The sequence below is a fragment of the Alligator mississippiensis genome, chromosome 6, assembly GCF_030867095.1.
Source record: "Alligator mississippiensis isolate rAllMis1 chromosome 6, rAllMis1, whole genome shotgun sequence".
Taxonomy (NCBI): Eukaryota; Metazoa; Chordata; order Crocodylia; family Alligatoridae; genus Alligator; species Alligator mississippiensis.
In genome coordinates, this window is record NC_081829.1 from 17,072,186 (window position 1) to 17,092,870 (window position 20,685).

At 47.5% G+C, this 20,685-nt stretch overlaps 1 protein-coding gene across 1 annotated transcript; it reads right to left on the bottom strand.

The window, feature by feature from the left end:
* Positions 1 to 1,481: 1,481 nt before the first annotated feature.
* On the bottom strand, positions 1,482 to 19,983 carry LOC102575133 (oocyte zinc finger protein XlCOF6). Its single transcript, XM_006262981.4, has 5 exons — positions 19,896 to 19,983; positions 19,368 to 19,510; positions 18,752 to 18,878; positions 10,209 to 10,325; positions 1,482 to 7,750 (listed from the first exon to the last, which is right to left on the bottom strand). Exons 2-5 carry the CDS (start codon positions 19,389 to 19,391, stop codon positions 6,276 to 6,278), a joined length of 1,743 nt encoding a protein of 580 aa, XP_006263043.1. The 5' UTR covers positions 19,392 to 19,510; positions 19,896 to 19,983; the 3' UTR covers positions 1,482 to 6,275.
* Positions 19,984 to 20,685: the final 702 nt, after the last annotated feature.

The window sequence follows — 20,685 nt, forward strand, 5'->3', positions numbered from 1 at the left end:
CCCACATGGCACTTCAGATTAAGCAGCACTGTCAAGGAATAGTGCTACTTAGCTTGCTCTATGCATTCATTATCATCACCAAATGACAGAGGAAATTACCCTCCTTCCTGCCCAACACACTGCCCATTTGTGGCTACTTTTGGAACTACTCCCACTTTTGCAGCCAGGCTGTATAGGGGGATTTAGTTCACTGTCCTAGAGCCTGCTTTCACTGTTGTATACACTGTTCATAGCCCCAGTAGTGATTAACCTCATAAACAGCAGAGGAAAAAAAGAAAAAAAAAATAGAAATCCATGGGCTGCAGCAGGGCAAATCGGAAAGTGTGGAGGCCTCATGTTGCCTCAGGTCTCTGCTCTTTAGTTTTCTGTCCACCTCCTGAGCTTTTAGCTCCAGCCCTTATTTCCCCTCATTCTCAGGTCCCTGCTGCTCAGTTTAGTGTTCCCATGTCTCTTGGTGGTGTACCAAGACAGAGCGATTTAGTAATTCTAGAGGGTCTACCTCCATAATGAACCAGCCCTCAGGGTTGCCAGCAGCATGTCAGAACCATGAACTACAGAGCAAGTCTCTGACTGAATTATTTCTTCTTCCCATTAATGTTGCAAAGATAAGAAAATCTTGAGTGTCCTTGGTGACAGCAAGTGACCAACAAACGTCTGCTCTCCCTCCCCCAGCAAGAGTCCCAGACAATCAGGTCCTTGAAGGAGGCACGTCAGCAGAGGCTTGAAGCTAAGAAATAATTGCACACTTTTATCGACTCCCACCCTGCCCTAGTTGTCTAATGGGCAAGGAAATGGCTTCTGGAATCTGGGAGCCTTGATTCAAGTCCTGTCTGGAGAGAAATGATTGATTTGATTGATATGACACCCTGCCCAATAAAGGCTCAGGGCAGGTTCCAATAAGAGACAAAAGTTATAGAAGCAAACAATTTTAAAAGAATGTACAGCAAAACAGTCTGCTTCCAAATCCAATTTCAAAAGCGGTCCAGGCTGCTCCCACCCTACTCTGCTGCCTCTGGTCTAAAAGAACACCCTTCTACCCAATCCAACTTAACTTTATAACACACAATCACCTCCTCCATAAAAAAAGAGTTGGTGCCTACAGGTAGATTGTAGAACCACCCAGGGATGCCTGTCTGTTTTGCTGCTCATAGGAGTAGTGAGGCTCAGGGATCTCACAAGGTACCCAGGCTAGAAGGCATGCTGTACTAGGGAGTCAAGGTTTGCCCTCTCAAATGGGGCAGAGGGCTGTTTCCATTGTTATTGTTATACTGTAGCCCACAGGATTATGCTTATGCCTTCCCTCATATTCCCTCTTATCCCTATTCATTCTCACAACCCTGCTTCACACTCGGGCAAGTCCCCACACAAACCAAACACACGCAGAGGATAAGGAATCTGTAGAAACCAGCATGTTAAAAGGACATGGGGCTGGGGGAAGAGAGACTGGGGCCTGATACCTGAAACAACACTAGTGACTGATCTTTGACCTTGGTATTCAGTCCCTTTATTGCAAATTAATAAATAAACATTTTTTCCTAGTGATTGCACCACTTCTAGTTAGACTAGGCAGGGTGAATTACATCCTCACCTCCATGTGGGGCAGCAGTGACGCTTGGGGTCCACTTAGAGGCCAGCAAAGGCTGTGTTTTAATCCCTATATGGAGCAGCAGTAACATCCAGTGGTTCGGGTACTGCAAAGGGCTGCTTGCTCAGCCAGGAGCAGCAGTGACAGCCAGTGGCTGGTCTTGGTAAGACACTTAGATTTGATTTTGTTCATTCAGCAAAGATGGAGAGTATATGCATACATACAAAGAAAATTAGGCAATTACTGCAAAAATTAAGTTGTTGGTATAAACTTAATAAAAAGGATACAATATCTACATATTCTATATTGGTCCCAAATATTCAGGAGGAAACCCTAATCCTAACACTTAACTCCTAACCCCTTTATTACAACCCTAACCTCTACTCCACCCCCACTCCCCTCAACCCCAACATCCACATCCATGCCTACCCACCAGTTCCAACCCATCCCCTAATCCCAACACCCTTGGCCCTTTGTCTAGCCTCAGGCTGCCCTTTTATCTCTCCCAGTCATTGATCCTTCCCACCCCCTCACCACTCATTCTCTGCACCCAGAATATACGCAGCAGAGTTTCCCCCATCTTAAAAGGCCAGTTCAGTGTTTAACTGGGCACAATGGAATCAAATCTCCAGGCCCCATCCAGGCACCCAATTCCCACAAGGTTCTTGCCACCCAAGCACCTACACATTTCTCCCAGCTCCTTCCAAGCACTGGCACATCTCCTAGTGGGCGCCCTAGCAGGTTTCTCATGTAGGATCTGTACAAGGGGAATCCTCATCTCAGGGTCAGTCAGCATGTGCATATCCTGATCTCAGCTGCATAGGAATCATGGGGATGTGAGAACACACTGTACCCTGAGTTGAGTCCAACAACACATGATTTTTTTTTTTAAAGGGAGAGAGCCCAAGGAGACTGCACTGTGGAGTCCTCCTTTGAAGGCATTCTTACTGAGGCTGGTAAGACCTTCAATAGTAATAGACAACTGAATTGTGACACTGAGACCAAGAGCTAACATCTCAGAAAGGGTGCTCTCTGTACCAGCAGCTAGAGATCCCAGAAGCACTTACAAAGCAACAGCAGACAACAACCCAGAGTGGTGAGCAGCACAAGTGACAACCCCATGCAGCACTCCTCAAAGCAAGCAGCAGAGCAGTGACTTCAAAAGGCTACATCTTAGCATTGCTCCACAGGTTGGCGGCTGTGGTCCCAAAAGCAGAACTCCCCTGTGTGATGCAGTGACAGCCGTGGTGGCCACAGGGCAGCTAACCTAGCAACGATCCTCTGAATCAGGAGGCAAGTCCAGTGGTGCTCCCGAGAACAGCAGCAGTGTTGGCAAACCTGAGGTTGCGATCCCCAAAGCTGTGGTAGTGGTGATAGCAGCAAGTGACATGACCTCCACACTGATCCAGGCTGTGGAGCAATGGGGTGGCATGACCACTGAGCGGTGGAGCAGCAGTTATGCCAAGCAGCAATCCCAGGAGGCAAGAGGTGGCAGGCAATGATAAAGTCTTCCCTAAAGACTTGGGACAAGCTTTCAAATACACGGCATTCTTTTTCAGGTCTGGGGGGAAAGCTCAACCATGCACCTGGTCCAATAGAAGATACCACCCACAAAAATCCTTGCCTCTCACATAATTTCTTGACCATTATGGTTACATCATCACTTTAACACCACCATAACATGGAAAATATAGAAATCTACTGCTCACATAGAAAATCCAAAACCTAAAGAAAAGAGAAGGCAGAGTGCATGACATTTTCTTAAGCTTTACACAAAACCTAATATCATTCTAAGGAGACTCATCTGCAACTTTTAGCCAACACTCACAACTCCATATATGCAGCACAACTGAGGTTCTCCTGCACAGAAAAACTGAGAAAACATTTTATTCATCTAACCTACTCTAAAAGGGATAAACTTAAAACAGGATATGTTAGCAAAGGCCTGGCACAATCATAATGATTGCAAACCTTTTTACTGATTCTAAAGCTACATGCAGGGAGCTACATTTACATTTCAAAGTGGAACCTAAGAGGTGAGAGGCTGGAATACCTGAGAAGAGTCAAAGACATTGAACACGTGAGTTATGAGAGGTATGTGATACATGGCAGATGTAAAAAGCATACTATTATCAAGGCACTAAACGGAGAGGAGGTGGCATGGATCACCTATAAGAACCCAGGTAAAGATGAGGTCTGTGGGATCTCCTCCTCACCTGCCCAGATCTGCCGATTCCCAGAAAGACCTTCCAAAAACTTGGCTGCAATTAGACGTTCTTCCCTCAGGATTACATAATATCTATGCAAGGCTTTCTGTTGTCTTTTTGGCTTATGTTACATTTGAAGTTAAGCTAAATTGTATGTTGTTACTGTGTCTTATCGGGCTGTGTCTTAGCTTAGGCAGAGTTTTTCTGTTGTTTGTTGCATGCTTGAAATTGCAAATTGCTGTGCTCAGACTCTCTTCAGAGAACAAACTATTGCTGTCTAAGCATTTTAGGATTTCTTATGAAGTCTAATATTAAAGTCTGGTAACAATACTTACTTATGCTACTTAAGACAGATCAACCTAGAGACATAAATGATTACTATACAGCAGACCCAAACATACCACCAAAAATACCTGATGACAGCCATCCAGCTTAAGAAGCAAAAAGGGGAATCGGCTACCACAACAGAAGCCCTCATAGGCAGCACACCAGCAATGCCGGGAAGAATCAAAACAGCGTCACCTAGAACACCTACATCATTAACACCCTCCTCATCCCACTTGGAAGTATCTGTGCTCTTCAAAGGCCTTGAACTTCTGCCCAAAGGAACAACTTGACAAGATACTAACATTTGGAGAATTAGAAGAATTGTTCTGCAGACTTTGCCTGAAAATACTTCCACAACCACGACAGAACCACCTCTGACAACTTTCTTGCCACAACAGATAAAAACAAACAACAACAACAAAATCACATTGGATTAAACACTTCCCAGCAGAGCGAATCACATGCTGGACTATTTCACTGACTGTTTCAGGAAGAAAGCTAACAGCAAATCCTGAAGAAAAGCCAGGACAGCGATAACCTCTCTCTCTCTCTCTCTCTCTCAGAAAGAAAGGTTATATAGTCCCTAAGATCCAACACTGAAATAGTAAATCAAACCATCGGACAAAGCTGTAACACCAGCTACTATGAAGAACTTCAGGAGGTTCTCCCACCAGTATTTACTCTGGAACTGGAGAGTATTATTAAACCCTTTCTGTGCCAGTTTAAGGAAAAACTACTTCCACTTATCCCCCACTCTCCACCTCCACAAGCTTTCTATATACTCCTAAAAATCCACGAATAAGATGACTTTGGTAGACCATTATATGATCCAACCGTGGTACCCTTACTGAGGAGTAGCAGAGTTCACAGAAACTATCCTAAAACCACTTGTCACCCAAAGAGCAACTTTTCTGCAAGACAACAGACTTCCTCAACAAAACTGAGATTATCATCTACCTTCCTGAGAAGGCCATACTTGCACCCATGGATGTCAGCACCCTGTACACTAATATTCCACACCATGAAGACACAGCTGCCTGCCTGAAATATCTACAAGAAAACAGACTAGTTAGATCTGCAACTTCATGTCCATTTAATCCTCACGCAGAGCAGCTTCATTTTCAACAATCGAAACTGCACTCTTAACCAGGTAAACATAAATGATTTTCATCACCTGAATCGAACAGTTGGACTCACTGATTTCCACTATAGGTTCAACAACTAACACCCCTTGATCAAACTTGCACCAGAATATTTTTACATTAATAAATATCAACTTTCTAGATAATCACAATTCATATCTTGGATGGCACCCTACAAACCACCATATGCAAAACCTTCCCAGACTACCATAATTATGTCCACAAAACCAGCAATTATCCCAAATACACCAGTGGCAATGGCTCTTATTCATGTTCATGTCCCCCTCCCCCACAAAGTGGGCACCTGAGTCTGTTCAGAGAACTACATCACCTTGAACCCTTTGGGGGAGGGGAAGGGGAAAGATGTGTGGGCTGTGCACACTACTATCTGAATGGCTCCATGCTCTTTGCAGTTGGCTCCTGGGATGGTGTTTGCTGGAGAGATTCTCACGCTCTGGCAGAACACAGTTACTGTGGGAAAGTTTTCTCCTTCTCTTACTTCAGCCTCAAGGCAGCCTTACCCCCACCTCCCCCTTAATCTATCTTGCAGTTAAATTAAATTGGGTAAGAAAGATCACCCGCACTTTAATCTTATGGTTCCCACCTAAGATCCTTCCACAAGAAAGCCTGATAGAGCACGGCATTACCACACAGTAACAGACCACTGAGAGGAGGACTACTACACAGTGAAAAGGACCATAGCATTAATATGGACACAACTTGAAGAGTAGTGGCTTGATCAGCCAAATGAAAGTGAATAAAATCTGTCTTGTTCCTCCTCTTCCTCAACCCTGCAGTAGTGGGACTTGAAGAAGGGTCTTTGGATGTTGAAATATGGATAACAGAGCTGAGAGAAACCAGAGCTCCTGAAGTGTATCCTTGAGCCCAGTCATCTCCTGTATCCTAGCTTCAGTTCATTAACCCCACTATTGGGTCCTCGATTGCTGACAGAACATCCCTGTGCCCAGGGCCATGCAAACCCAGTGTCTGGTGAATGGGGAGGTGGGGGCCATTTCAGGACATTTCTCCCACCCCCAGTTCGGGGTACAGGCTGTGGGGAAGAGGATGAGGCAAGAGCTGGCAGAAACTGGCCCCTGTTGAAGGGCCAGGGTCTGGTCTGTGGGTTCGCTGGTGCTTGTTAAGAGCTGAGTGATCCCTGAAGCTCATCCCACATTTGGCACAGTGGCATGGCTTCTCTCCAGTGTGGATGCGCTGGTGCACACGGAGATAGGACGGGCTGCCAAAGTTCTTCCCACACTCAGCACAGCTGTATGGCTTCTCCCCAGTGTGAACGTACTGGTGGACACGGAGGTGGGACGGGCTGTTGAAGCTCTTCCCACATTCTACACAGTGATATGGCTTCTCCCCTGTGTGTATGCGCCCATGGAGCCGGAGGTGAGATGGATCATGGAAGCTCTTCCCACACTCGGAACACCGGTATGGCTTCTCTCCACTGTGGACGTGCAAGTGGGCTCGGAGGAAGGCTGGGCGGGTGAAACTTTTCCCACACTGGGCACAGCTATATGGCTTCTTCCCTGTGTGTGTGAGCACATGGACACGAAGCAGATCCGGGCGGGCAAAGCTCTTCCCACACTCTGGGCAGTGGTACGGTTTCTCCCCTGTGTGCGTGCGCAGGTGGACTCGGAGATAGGATGGATCACTGAAACTCCTCCCACATACAGGGCAGAGGTGTGGCTTCTCCCCCGTGTGGAGGCGCCGGTGGACTCGCAGGTGGGATGGGTGGTTGAAGCTTTTCCCACACTCAGGGCAGCAGTAGGGCTTCTCTCCAGTGTGGACATACTGGTGCTGGGCTAGAGCAGAGCTCTGCCGGAAGCTTTTTCCACACTCGGGGCAATGATATGGCTTCTCCCCAGTGTGGACGCGCTGGTGTGTGGTGAGAGCAGAGCTCTGTGTGAAGCTCCTCCCACAGTCGCCACAGCGGTACGGCTTCTCCCCGGTGTGGATACGCTGGTGTACTTGGAGGTGGGATGGGTTGTTGAAGCGCTTCCCGCAATCAGTACATGGGTACATCTTTTCCCCAGAGTGCATATGACAGTGCACTTGGAAGCCAGACAGCTGGATGAAGCTCTTCCCACAATGAAGGCAGAGGTGGGGGCCCTTCCCCGAGTGCATTCTCTGGTGTTTGATGAGACAGGATTTATAACGGAAGCTCTTCCCACACTCCGTGCAGGGGTGGACCATCTCCCTCTTGTGGGTCTCCCGGTGCACCCTCAGCTCCTGTTGGTCCCCAAAGCTCTCACCACACTCTCCACATATATACAACACTTCGCCTCTGCGAGTCCTGCTCTCATAGCTCCTGGAGTCTCTCTGTCTCTTGAATCCTTCCCTACATGTCAGACTCTTTTGGAGCTCAGCTGCTCTCTGTTCCCATGCCATAGGTAGCTGGTTCCTGGTTGAAACCACCTCCAGATTTGCAGGATCTTCCTCAGGAGGCCACTGGTCCGCTCTGCTCACCATCCCAGTATGTGCTGGATGGATAAAAGGAACCCAGAAATTAGTTCTTGTGCCACCGGCAAAAGGAAAGCATTGCTATTCTACCTGGCTCGGACATGCCCCAGAGCAGGGCCAGATCTTGGCACCTGGGTGCATATAAGAGGCCTAATTCCAAGTGGTCTCAAAGCTGGGGATGGAGGTCAGTGTACCGTGCATTCCCTAACAAATTTCAGACTCAGATTCCCAATGGTTCTGTTCCAAATCCAAGTCTCATCTGGCCAGGGAGAACTCAGAGGTATAACAGCCAGGGTCTGTGCCCACCAGTCCCACATGTCCGTTTACAGGGGGCAGTCCAGAGGTTGCAGCCAGCCTGGCCCCAGCCACCACCAAGCATTCCCTCTCCCAGCTCAAGGTCACTGTCGTATTATAGACCTATAAATTTTACCAGTGAGGCTGTTTGGGCTTCATCCCCAATATTTGTTCTCAAGCTCTCCGTCTCTAGGAGTCCTGAGAACAGCACCTGAGGACAAGATTAAAACAGCCTCATTGGCCAATTTCCAGGTCTGGAGTGTGTGTTGGCTAGTATGGGTATATGGGGCTGTCAAGCACTACTCGCACTGGGACAGATCACAGCTCTGGTATAAACAAGGCTTAAGGGCTTCTTGGAATAAAAAAAAAAAAAAGACCTGAAGTTTGCCAGACCTTGTGCCTCAAGGAAAAGTTCTGGGAGAGGAGAATTTGCAGTTGATGAACCAGGCCTGAAATGAGCTCTCCAACTCTCTTTTCTTTCTCTCGCTGTCTATTACTCTTTTCTGGAAGGAACAGAGCTCTGCTTCCTACCTGATGGCAGAGAAGTTTCTGGTCTGGGGAATGAGCCCACAGGGCTTTCCTCTGGTGACAAGTCCTAGATGTCAGAGGAACCTGTACTAGGACAAAGGCTTTGGGGTTAACCTACAAACAGACCCTAGGTCTCAGGGCCAGGACTGCAGAAAGAGGGAGATACTGGTATACACAATGATAAGTTTATCTCTCTGAGTAGAGAGGATGTGAATCTCACCCTCACCTGAAAGCTCTATAATACAGCCCGAGGTACTGATTAAACACTGCTTTTATTCCACTCTCTATTATGAAGTGAATTTCCAGTTCCAACTAAGCAGGGGAAACTAACAACACTGAGTAGGAGAGGTCCAGCTTTGCTATAGCACAGTCCCTGATAGGTCCCAAGACAACTCACCATGAGAACTACCATACAGCAATACAGGTCTCATCACGCCCTGCCAGAGAGTTTTATAGACTTATGGCCACTTTGGGCTGAGGTATCAACTCTTACACTACTGAATAAGAATGGAAATTCTAGCCCATAGGACCCCAAGGAACCCTATCTGCATCTAAATGTAGCAAGTTCGGTGCATCAGGGCAGCCATGACGCCCCCTGCTGAACACGCAAACCTTGTCCTGTTCCAGCTCTAGGGTACCCTTCCTTTTGCACTCACCTGCCACACCCTGATGTATTTGTTTGATTGAAAGGGAAGCTACCTAAGGGTCCTAGAGCAAACTCCTGTTCTTCTGGCTGCCAGCAGGTCCTTTCTGGACTCTCAGTTCTGCCCTTCTTGGGCTGAGTAGGCCTTCCTGACCTGTTTGTGCCTTTCAGGGTACGTGTAGCCTTAAGGCAGGGGTGGGCAAAATGCAATCTACATCTTGCTAGGCCAGATTACTTGATCTGGATCAGGCCCCAGGCATATATGCTGTCTAAGCCCTGTCCCTTCCAGACAGGTGGCACTCCAGCTGAACAGTTTACCATTAGGGCCTGAAGGCTGGTAGCCATGGCAGCTGATGACTGCTGCTTTAGCAGCCTCCCTGCTGTACAAGCAAGGCTCTGGCCTACTGGGCTATTTCCTTAGTTGCCTATTCCCTTGCAGCCAGCTCCCTGCAATCAGAGTTCTCCTGACTGGCTGTAGGTGCATCCTTTCACTCTCATGGGCAGCTCCCTGCCTTGACAGTGATGTTTCTTTGCTGTCTTCCTTCTTGTGGCTAGGCCCTGCTTAGCTGTCTGGGCTCTATCTGCTGTCATTTATCTCCTTAAAGTAACAGGAACCCCAGGCTGTTACATTAATTTTGAGACATCATGCTAGGGTTTCGTAGTGCTTTCCTGTGGGAAGGCTCCCTTTTCTATGACAGAATTTCTTGCTAAGGTGACTGAGACTCAAGCTCCAGAGGGTGAAGGCAACAGAAGACATTGCTTAAGGGGTAATTTTATCTTTTGCATCCCAATAGCCCTAAGAGAGGAAGAAGGGGACAGTTACCTGTGCCTATATCATTAAATTACATGGAATGGGAACATGCACCTGCCTGGACAACACAGATCAAGGTAAGTGTTTAAGGTCAGTATCTTGGGGCAGCAGTTCCAGGCAAGTCTGCAGTTCCAGCTCCTCCTGTCACTGTGGGTACTAAGCAATGTGAGGAGGCGGGGTAGAGGGAATTGCCACGACTCACCTGGAGACAGGCCCTCAGAACATATACATTCTCCAGGTTCCTCATCATCATAGACCCAGAGCTCTACCTCCCCTTGCTGAATGCGGCCGATTAAGTCTGGTGTGGGACCTTGATATCCTGTTTGGAAAAATGCATAGAGGGCAGTTATGTTTGGTTCCTCTCCAACCAGTACCCATTTGGGATTTAGAGAACAGATACAAAGGACTCAAAACATTTCAAGGGGATCATGAAGGAAAAGGGAATGTGGACATATAGCAACAAGAAGAGGACACTCTAGGCAGACACCTTGTATCAATAATAGCCCTTTTCACCAAGGTAAACAGAAGTATGTTTCTATGAAAAATAAAGCATCAGCCACTAAGAAGTATGTAAATGGTATACAACTCCAGCTGGAAACATGGAAGTTGGGTAGACGTGCAATGATTTGTAAAGTAGAGGGAAGTAATTATCCGCCTCTATTCAGCACCGGTGAGGCCACATCTGGAGTACGGTGTTCAGTAGTGGGGGGCCCAAAACAAAAAGGATGCGGACAAATTAAAGAGAGTCCAGCGGAGGGTGACAAAAACAGTGAGCAGGCTGGGGGTCATGACTTATGAGGAAAGACTGGGGGAACTGGGCTTATTTAGTCTAGAGAAGAGGAGACTTAGAGGAGACTTAATAGCAGTCTTCAACAATCTGAAGGGGTGTTCAAAAGAGGATGGAGCTAGGCTGTTCTCAGTGGTGGCAGATGACAGAACAAGGAGCAATGGTCTCAAGTTGCAGCAAAGGAAGTTTAGGTTAGATACTAGGAACAATTTTCTCACTAGGAGGGTAGTAAAACATTGGAACAGTTTACCCAGAGAGGTGGTGGAAGCTCCATCCTTGGAGGTTTTCAAAACCTGGCTAGACAAACCCCTCTTTGGCTGGGATGATTTAGTTGGGGCTGGTCCTGCTTTGAGCAGGGGGTTGGGACTAGATGCGACCTCCTAAGGTCCCTTCCAACCCTAACTTTCTATGATTCTATGTAGTATAAAAACTTTCTTACCCTTCTTTTTACATTCAAGATACCAAATTGAAAAGAAAGAGCAGAAACACTAATGGATAGATACAACTTCTGTTATTATGGTAATTCCAGGCAGAGAACTTGAACTGTACTTATTCCTGATGAATGTTTGCACTGACAAGTTTTGGAAATAAAGTAAGTCAATGAAAACTGGATAACAATGGAGCTTTGTATGGAGGAAGGGAGTAATTCACAATCACAGATACACAGAAAGGAGAATTTTATAATACTGTAAAAGCAACTATATATAGACCCCCACATAAGGCCTGAGGAACCAAGATTGTTCCAAGCATCTACCTCAGAAAAAATGACAGTTCTCTCACATTGAACATGTCCCCAAAAAACAAACACACACAGTTTTATGACGGCAGAATGAGAAAAAAAAAATGAATATAACAGTAATTTAATATAACAAATTATAAAATACAAAAATCCACGAGCTTTGCACACACCTCACTTCTCTCACTGCCATATTGTGTCATGTCTCTGCAACAGACCAAAAACAATTCCAGAGAATTAAAGACCTATCAGTCTGATGTCCATCCCTGGAAAGATCTTGGAGAAAATGATCAAGGGATCCATCTGCAACAGGCTAATGGAAGGCAACCAACTGAATGCCAGCCTATGTGGTTTTATTCATGGAAGGTCTTGCCTGACCAATCTTGTCTCCTTCTATGACCAGGTGATGCATTGCCTGGACAAGGGAGATGAGGTTGATGCCATTTATCTGAACTTTAAGGCAGCTGGGGTCATCTAGACTCAGCACTCTTTCCTGCCTATGCAGGGGGTCAGACTCGATGATCTATTGAGGTCCCTTCTGACCCTAGCATCTATGAATCTATGACCAACCTGGGGAACTGTGGCTTCAACCAGCTCACTGTCCAATGGCGGGGGAACTGGCTCTGGGGTTGGACCCAAAGAATACTAGTTGATGGGAACAAATCAGCGTGGCACAAGGTGACCAGTGGAGTCCCCCAGGGTTCAGTGCTCAGACCAGTACTCTTCAATATCTTTTTTAGTGACCTTGATTCAGGCGTCAGATGCAGACTGGCAAGGTAAATGGATGACACTAAACTATGGGGAAAGGCAGTCAGGCTGGAGGACAGGCTGGGGATACAGGCTGACCTGGACATGCTTGCCAAGTGGGCAGACCAAAATCTGATGGCATTCAATGTAGAGAAATGCAGGGTACTCCACCTTGGGAGAAAAAAACAGAATCATATTTATAGGCTCAATGGTGCTATGCTTGCTAGCACTGTGACCGAAAGGGACTTGGGGCTCTTGACTGACCACAAGATGAACATGAGCCCCCAATGTGATGCCGTGGCCTGCAGAGCAAACCAAACTCTAGCATGCATCTACCAATGCATCTCAAGCAAAAGCAGGGATGCCATCCTCCTGCTTTACTCGGCCTTAGTGAGGCTGCAGCTGGAGTACTGTGTCCAGGTTTGGGCCCCCCACTTCAGGAGGGATGTGGATAAGCTCCAGAAAGTCCAGAGGAGAGCCACCCATATGATCAAAGGCCAAGAGAGCAAGCCTTACAAAAAGAGGCTGAGGGACATAGGACTCTTCAACCTGGTGAAGAGAAAGCTCAGGGTAGACTTGGTGGCTGCCTATAAATATATAAGAGGGGTACATCAGGATCTGGGAAAATAGTTGTTCACCAGGGGTCCCCAAGGGATAACTAGGTCCAACTGCCACAAACTTCTAGGAGGCCGACTCAGACTCAATATAAGGAAGAATTTCTTTATAGTCCAAGTATCCAAGGTCTGGAACAGATTCCCCCCAGAGGTGGTTCAATCACTTACTCTGGACTCATTCAAAAGGCATTTGGATGTTTATCTTGCTGGGATCATCTGATCCCTGCAGACTTCCTGCCTCTGGCAGGGGGGCTGGACTTAATGATCTCATGAGGCCCCTTCCAGCCCCTAATTCTATGAAATGTCAATGAAATATTAGAACCTGATAAAGTTAAAAAAGAACTAAAAGAATACCAAATCTAACAAGAGATAAGAAGATTAAAACAAGGAAAATGAAAAATATTCTGGTACTTAACTTTATTCTTTGTTGCTGCTGCCTCCCAAGTACTTCAGTGACCTGTATCACCAGCCATCATGGCACAATCCTAACTACCATCCAGGCAGTTAAAAATGAAGCATTGTTAACTATCAAGTCTGCTGGGGTTAAGGTTCCATGTAGCCTTGATCCACTTAGATAACTGCCCTATTTCCAGCAACTTGACCTTCCCAGTTGGCACCAAAATGTGGGCATTACTCACCATCAATTCTGTATATAGATGTTTTCATGTTTGCTTTGAAAGAATGATTAATGCTAATATTAAAGGGCTGAAGTACTGATGTTCCTAATATTATTATCTGGTCAGTGTTTCCATCTTTTAGCTATTTCTTCACTTGCTCTGTTTTAGGGAACACTGTACTATCCTATACAAGCAGGAACACTGTACTATCCTATACAAGCATGTTATTAATTTCAAAAGAGCACCAGGTTGGCATTTCTATACATACTTAATCCAGCCCATCACTAGTATGTTGAGAGGGCACAAGGAAAAAGGCGGATGGACAATTATCTCTTGTGGCAACTTCTCCTGAAGGAGCATCTTCTTTAAAAAAAAACAAAACAACATAGGCTAGCAACTTAGTTCCATCAGAAAATCTTAACAGTGCAGTGCAATTTTTTATACCTGGGCATTCTTACGTGAACAGATTTTTTTCCACTCATTTACTGTGGTATCAGATGGTATTTCAAAATGCACTGGTATCTCATCTGCATTCCCTATTTGTGACAGTAAGTATGAATTCTGCTTTTGCAGGCTGATAACATATCATTGAAAGAGCTATCAACTTGTCATATACCTCAGATAAGTGCTGGGAAAATAATTGCAGGGGTTTGGGTTGGTCTAATAAAAGATATCAAATTCACCCAAGGAACCTTGTCTGGGAAAATAATTGTGCATGCTCTTATTGAAAGTCCATTTCTACTATAAAGTTCTCTGCATACAACCTCTGCTTGCCTTGAACTGAAGACCTAATCCAAGTTCCCTGAAGATTTCACATGCTTTTTAACAGGCACGTTCCTGTGGACATGGCAATTCAGATATGCAATTTCACTCACACATATGCCATAAGATGTTCAAGTTCTAGATGTTTTGCTTAAAATGTAGCTTCTCTTTCTTCTTTCAGTCTACATGTTTCGCTGATGCCATACTTTCTTCCAGCAGCATAGTTTCCAGCTTTTTCTGCTTCTCTCAGCACTTTTAAGTTTCTCAACAACAATGAAAGAACACCACCTTTTCCTCCTCATTTTTGCACCTGCTTGCAGATTTAACAGTCCAGCTGCGTTCCTGAACACCTCTACTGTAGCCAGCAGTGAAACACTGGTAGCAGCAAAAAAGGATGGGAGAACCTATCATTGCTTCATTAGCCCCTAGTCCAGGGTTGGGCAATTATTTTGGTTGGACAGCCACTTAACAAGTTTTGGTGTGCTGTCGACGGCCACAATGATAGCCCTGCCACCCGGTTGGCACTGGAAGTCCCTCCCCTTGCCCCTGGAAGTACTTCTTTTGGGGAAGGGGGATTTGTCATCTTGGAAACAGAACTCCCCCTGCCCACAAATTATATACTAAAAATCAAACATATACAATAAGATATTTTAATTTTATTTTAAAAATATTTTTGTCTTTATATGTGTGTGTTTGCATCGTGTATATAGAGGTGACTGCATAATAGCTCAAAATGAAGTCTTACTCTTGTATAGTATAGGTGGTTGTGAAGGGGTTGTGGGTTTGTGTGTGGGGGGAGTGTGGGGGATGAGGGTGGGTGGGTATGGGGTTTGTTGCGGGATGGGGCTTGTGGGTGTGTGGGGAAGGGTGGGCCTCTCCCCATAGCATACTCCCCCTGTATTGCACACAGTCCCTGCTGCCAGCATCAGCAGCAGGTCGCACGTGGTCCTGGTGAGCCCTGGGACTAAGTGTGGCCGGGCCACTGGCTCCATCGTGCAGGGCTCACATGCCTGAGACGTGTGCTGCCAGGGGAGCCCTGTGCGATGAAGCCAGTGGTGCAGGTCGTGGGGCTCAGCTAGGGTGGCATGGAGAGGGGCAGAGCTGGCTTGTCTCTATAGAGCAGAGCTCCCCACAGTTCCCCATGACCTGCACATAGCAGTGAGTAGGGCTAGGCCATTGGCTCTGTCATGTGGGGCTCCCCCCCAAGAAATGCACAGTGTGGGTATAGAACCCAGGAACTGCATGCAAACCCTACATGAACCCTACAGCAAACCCTGCTGGCCCCAGCCCCTACCCCAGGGCACTGGTATAGGCCCTGTGCTCCTGCCCAGCTGCCACTTTGCCCCCACAGTGGCCACCACCACTCCCCCATCATCGCTGCAGGCAAGGGTGGGAGCGCAGTGTGCGCTGCCCCTATGGGAGTGAGCAGGGCTCAGCCCCATGCGAACATAGCAGGGGTAGCCCAGGGACAGACTGGATACAGCGAACTGATAGGCACCCATTGGCAGGCCGGAAAAAAAAAAATCTGGCGGGCTGTGTTTTGCCCACCCCTGCCCTAGATACTGCTACTTAACACAGCAGCAGTCTCTGCCTGACAGCAGCAGTAGCCATTTAAACTCAAAGTGCAGGGGTGGGAGTAGGCAAGAATCAGAGATGAAGTGACCTCCTTTGGTGCCCTGGACAGAGCAGGAGAGAGGAAATAAGGCATCATGTGATAGCTATTGGAGGCAGAAACTTATTTACTTCAGCTGTGGTTCCCTCCTCTGAACAGGGCTATTGTGAGCAAGCAGCAGCCCAAGGACAGCCAGCCTGCTCTCTAACTTCAGTTAGACTCCCTTGCAGAAGCCCTGTGGTGCAGGTTCCTCAGGAGCACCCCAGACTAGTAGTCCGCTAAACTATCTCTGCCTTGGCAGGCAGCTGAATGACATTATGTATATTTTTCTTGAATATAACCTGCACCTTTCCACCAAAAAAGCTGCTGAAAATCTGAGTGCATATTCTATGTGAGGAAATACAGTAATCTAAAAGGATGATTATATGAAGGCTTTAATAAAGTTCTTAGTTTGTGATTTGTAAATAGGAAATTCCTTCAAACTCTTGCTATTGCTGTCATACACAATAATATTTTTTTTAAACTGTGTTCTTTGTTCGTTCAAGATTGAATAGAATCCGACAGAGTACAGGAAAAAAAATAAATGTTTGCAAATAAGGAGAATGGTTAAAAGCTTGGAAAGGTAAGAAACAACATGGATATTAACCTTTCATTAGCCAGTTGATAATATAAAGTGGTCTTAATGCCAATTTGAAAGCAGGCCTCCTATGAACTATTCTATTATTTTGCAGTTAGGCCATGTACAACCAGGTTAGACTGAACTAAACACCTTTCCCTGTCCTTGTACCCAGTCTTGATTTTTCCTAGCTCCACAGATTCCTCACCTATGAAATTTCCAAGACTGTTTCTAGTTCCTTACTTTCTGTTTTCCTTAGCCTCCCTGCTTAATGTCACTTGGCCTAGTTCTTTGTAGTCTACTTCTACTAAGCAGCATAATGCTTCCTCAGTTCTACAATATGCAGTCTTTTCACCCAATGGGAGGATCATCACAACAATGGATATGAAGACACAGGTTAGTTAATAATACAGTATGTAGGATACAGTTCACTGGAGTTATGGGTATGGAAAAAGGAGGAGCAAGACATTTTACAGCTTGTAAAAGCTTGCATTCCAAAGCATGGAACTGGCCAGTACAGAACCACTAACAAAAGAGAGATGGCCATTCAATACAGACAGATTTCACAATGACTAGAAGGGGAAATATAATGGAAGAGTTGATATCTTGTTAGAGCAAAGTACCCTAACACAGTGTCCTACTTGCTTAGTTTTTCCCCACAAAAAAGAAAAGGAATGCCAAGGGAAAAGATGAAACAATGGAAGTTACTTCATAACCAAAAGCTTGGCTTCTTATCAAAGTCAAACTACAGTCTCCATGTAATAAAGAGCTGCACTGTGGGATACAGGGAAAGAGGCTTTCCTTTAACTATGGACCTACCAAAATCAAGGAGGCAGGCAGCCAATTTTGTGGGCTGATTGTGGAGCTGGCTTTTATTTTCATGGACTTATCACAGTGAGGCCCCCCCTTCACTGATGACTGGCTGAGGGGGCTGTCCATCATGCAGCACCCCTCATTGCTGATTGGCTCCCACCCCACTGGGGAGCCAGCATTTTACTTTTATTTTGTGAATTCTGCAGACAATGCTCACTTTCATGGACAATGCCCCATGTTGCGGCTTCCATGAAATCGCAAGATGAGTAGGCCCCAACTTAGAGCCATAGAAAACGTATTAAATGATACTGAGTTGTGTTAAGAAAACCCAGGTGGGAAATGTGGTGGGATGTAGAGATTCAATGAGCTAATGAAATCAAGAGAGAAATCTTAATATGCACCAAAAACAGATTTGGACCAAGTAATTATGCAAAAGACAAGAGCAGTGAAAAGGGGCAGTCATATGAAAAGCAGCATTAAGTGACATGCATGAAAAACCAAATAGTAGATAGGATGAGAAACTATTGATATGCTGATTAAAATCCACTAGGTGCAAATAACGGGCTTGGATAATGATGTCCTGATACTATGAGTGATGGGAAAGCTGGATTAACATCTTACTTGAAAGAAAATTTCCACACCTGAATGAATTTTGATCTTCTTGAAAGAAGAATATCCCAGAAGAATTTTGCATCCACTGACACTGAAAAATGAACTTGAAGTTCCAGCTGGCAGTGCAGAGGAAATCAGGAAAGATGAAAGCAAAATGGCCAGGTCATATGCCCAATGTGAAGAAGTTCCCAAAGCATTAGGAGATGTAGAGTTCTCTAAATTAAATGCAGTGATCCTTCAAGAAGAGATTCCAGACAACTGGCGCACTTATACATATACATTTTTGTGCTGCAAGATTAATCAAGTCTACTCTGCAAGCGAGCTGACACGCACTGTGCTCTGTTGTGAGCAGTTGTGTAAACAGTGAAATGCATGTCAGTGCGCAGAAAATGGTAGCGGTGCACTTCTGAACTAAAACAGCTTTGATGCGTTTTAGTTCAAAAGTGTGCCACAGCCATTTTTCCAGCACTGACACACATTTCACCATTTATACAAATGCATGCATGGCATTGTTTTAAAACTGCCTGGTGCTGCAGCACAAGCATGTGTACAAACATCCCTGGTTACTAACTTTTAGTGTTAACAAGAACATTGATGTTGAATTTAGTAACCACCCACATGGAATTGAAGGAAGCACAGTGTTACTTAGCCACGCTATAATAAACTTTATAGAACAGCAGAATGAGCTTGACAGCATTGGGGGGAGTGGGGAGAAAGCAGATTTACACCACCAGCCCAACCTTCAAGAGAAGTATGGAGAGGAACAAGGAGAGGAAGGGGACATTTTTGAGCTCACAGCTCTGCTGAGAAGCAAGAAACAGGACTTTACCCAAGGAAACAAGAGCTTGGTAATTCCTCAGCATTTGCTCTCGGTAAAGCATCTTGTCTCCATCTTGCAGCTGCTCCCATTCCTTACGGGTGAAGTATAGTGCCACGTCCTCGAAGGCCTCCCAGAGCTGTAATGACAAGTATCACCCACTTAGTCCCTTCTGCTCTATTCTCTTCCAGCCCCTGCAACTCGCTTGAAGGCTTACTTTGTATTAGAAAGATGTGCCAGCGTGGCTACCCTGGACAGAGGTGGGAAGTTGTGTATCCCTCGGATGACACAGCTGTTCCAGCAAAGTGGGGGAGTGCATTTGTCCACTTCAGCCCAGGGAGGTGGTGCAGCTACTCTCTCTGTTGCCACAGACTGCCTCTATGCTGGGGGCATTCCCATTGCCATTGCACCAGGAGAAAGTGTGATGAAAGTGGACAACCCCCAGCATAGATGACCCCAGAAATTTATTCTTCCCTACAAGACACCTCCTTAGGAGACCCAGGGGCCCTGCAGGGCGGTGTCCCCTTTGCTTCCCGCGTGGCTCGGGGACCAGGAGCTCTGAAGGGCCTGTATCGTTCTGGGGTTTGCCGTCCCCGCCGGACATACAGGATCTCTGCTGAGGTCCTACCTGAGCAGGGACTGCTGTCGCCATCCCCACTGTGTCCCACAGAGGAGCAGGAAGGCGCGGCGCAGCGCGGCGCGGCGGGGGAAGGAAGAACGCGGGGTTTCCGCGGAGCGGTGCAGCCGGACACGGGGCGCGGGCAAGTCAACCTGGAAAGGGGAGAGAGAGGGGAGTGCAACAGCGCAGGAACGACAGTGTCACGGCTCCTGCCATCGCAACCGCAGCCCCAGGCGGTGGGACTCCGGGGAAGTCCGTTATGCCAGTCCGATGCTGGGAGTCATTTCAATGCCTGGGGGCCATTCACACAGCAGCGTTTCCTCCAGCAACCCAGCGCGCGCCTAGCCAGCCGCCTGCCCGGGCACCGCCCCACGAGCCCCGGCCCGGCCCGGCCGCAGCATCCCCGCCAGCGGCGCTCCGGGAAGGCGCGGGGCGCTCCCGGGGCTCGCGACGTGCGAGCACCCCCAGGCCCGGCCCGGCCCGGCCCGGCCCGGCCCGGCCCGGCCCGCGCCGCAGCGACCCCCGCCCGCCCCTCACCTGCGAGCGCGGCCCGGCCCCGCCCCGCTCGTCGTCCCCGGGCCCCGCCGCGGCCTCTCTGGTGGCCCTGGAGGACCACGACTCTATGGTCGCTCAGCGAGGTGCTTCAAGGACCGCTCGAAAAAACACATGGACACCAACTGCGGGAGCCCGCGGCCCGGCACCGCCCCGCCCCGCCCCGCGCGCTGCAGTGATCTCGTGGGGGCAAGGGGAGACAGCGTGGGCAACAGCCGGTGGCAAGGGGGATCGGGGCGGACACACGTGCCCTCCATCCCGGAGCGGCCTGGTCAGCCGTCTTTGGGTGCGTGCACGCGAGACGCGACGTGACGGCGACGCTACTGCGCGGCGGTAACGTGCTACCGCGCAGCAGCTCCGCGCTGCAGGAGCAGCCGAAGAGAACCGTGCGGCGACGGGACTGCGCAGTAGCGGCGGTTACCGCTGTCATTTGCAAGTACTAAAGGACGGCGCAGTAACAAAGGTGCACTCGGCCACTTGTGTAGATGCAGCCATACACAAGGCAGTCGTGGAAGACGAAGCGTCCTCAGCTGCAAGGGATGATGCCTGGATGCATCATTGGGTGATGCATGGGGGCCGATTATGATTATGACTAGCCCAGGATCTGATCCTGAAGGAGTCGCTTGTGGTTCAGTGGTTTGTCTACACCCGGGTTCGATTCCCAGACACTTCTACAACTACCGCCATGGAAGCACCAAACATGTGGACTCAGTCTGGTCTTTGGATTCTGTCTCAGTGGCCTAAAGGGAGGGTGGTAGGTCTGGGCAGCCTGCAC

Excerpts from the sequence above, each read along its gene's own strand:
- LOC102575133 (XM_006262981.4), bottom strand. The coding sequence starts at position 19,391 with ATGGCGACAGCAGTCCCTGCTCAG. Across the intron at positions 10,326-18,751 it reads CCAAGCTCTTGTTTCCTTGG|GATATCAAGGTCCCACACCA; the intron begins GTAAAGTCCTGT and ends TTTTCCAAACAG. Across the intron at positions 7,751-10,208 it reads TTCTGAGGGCCTGTCTCCAG|CACATACTGGGATGGTGAGC; the intron begins GTGAGTCGTGGC and ends TTATCCATCCAG.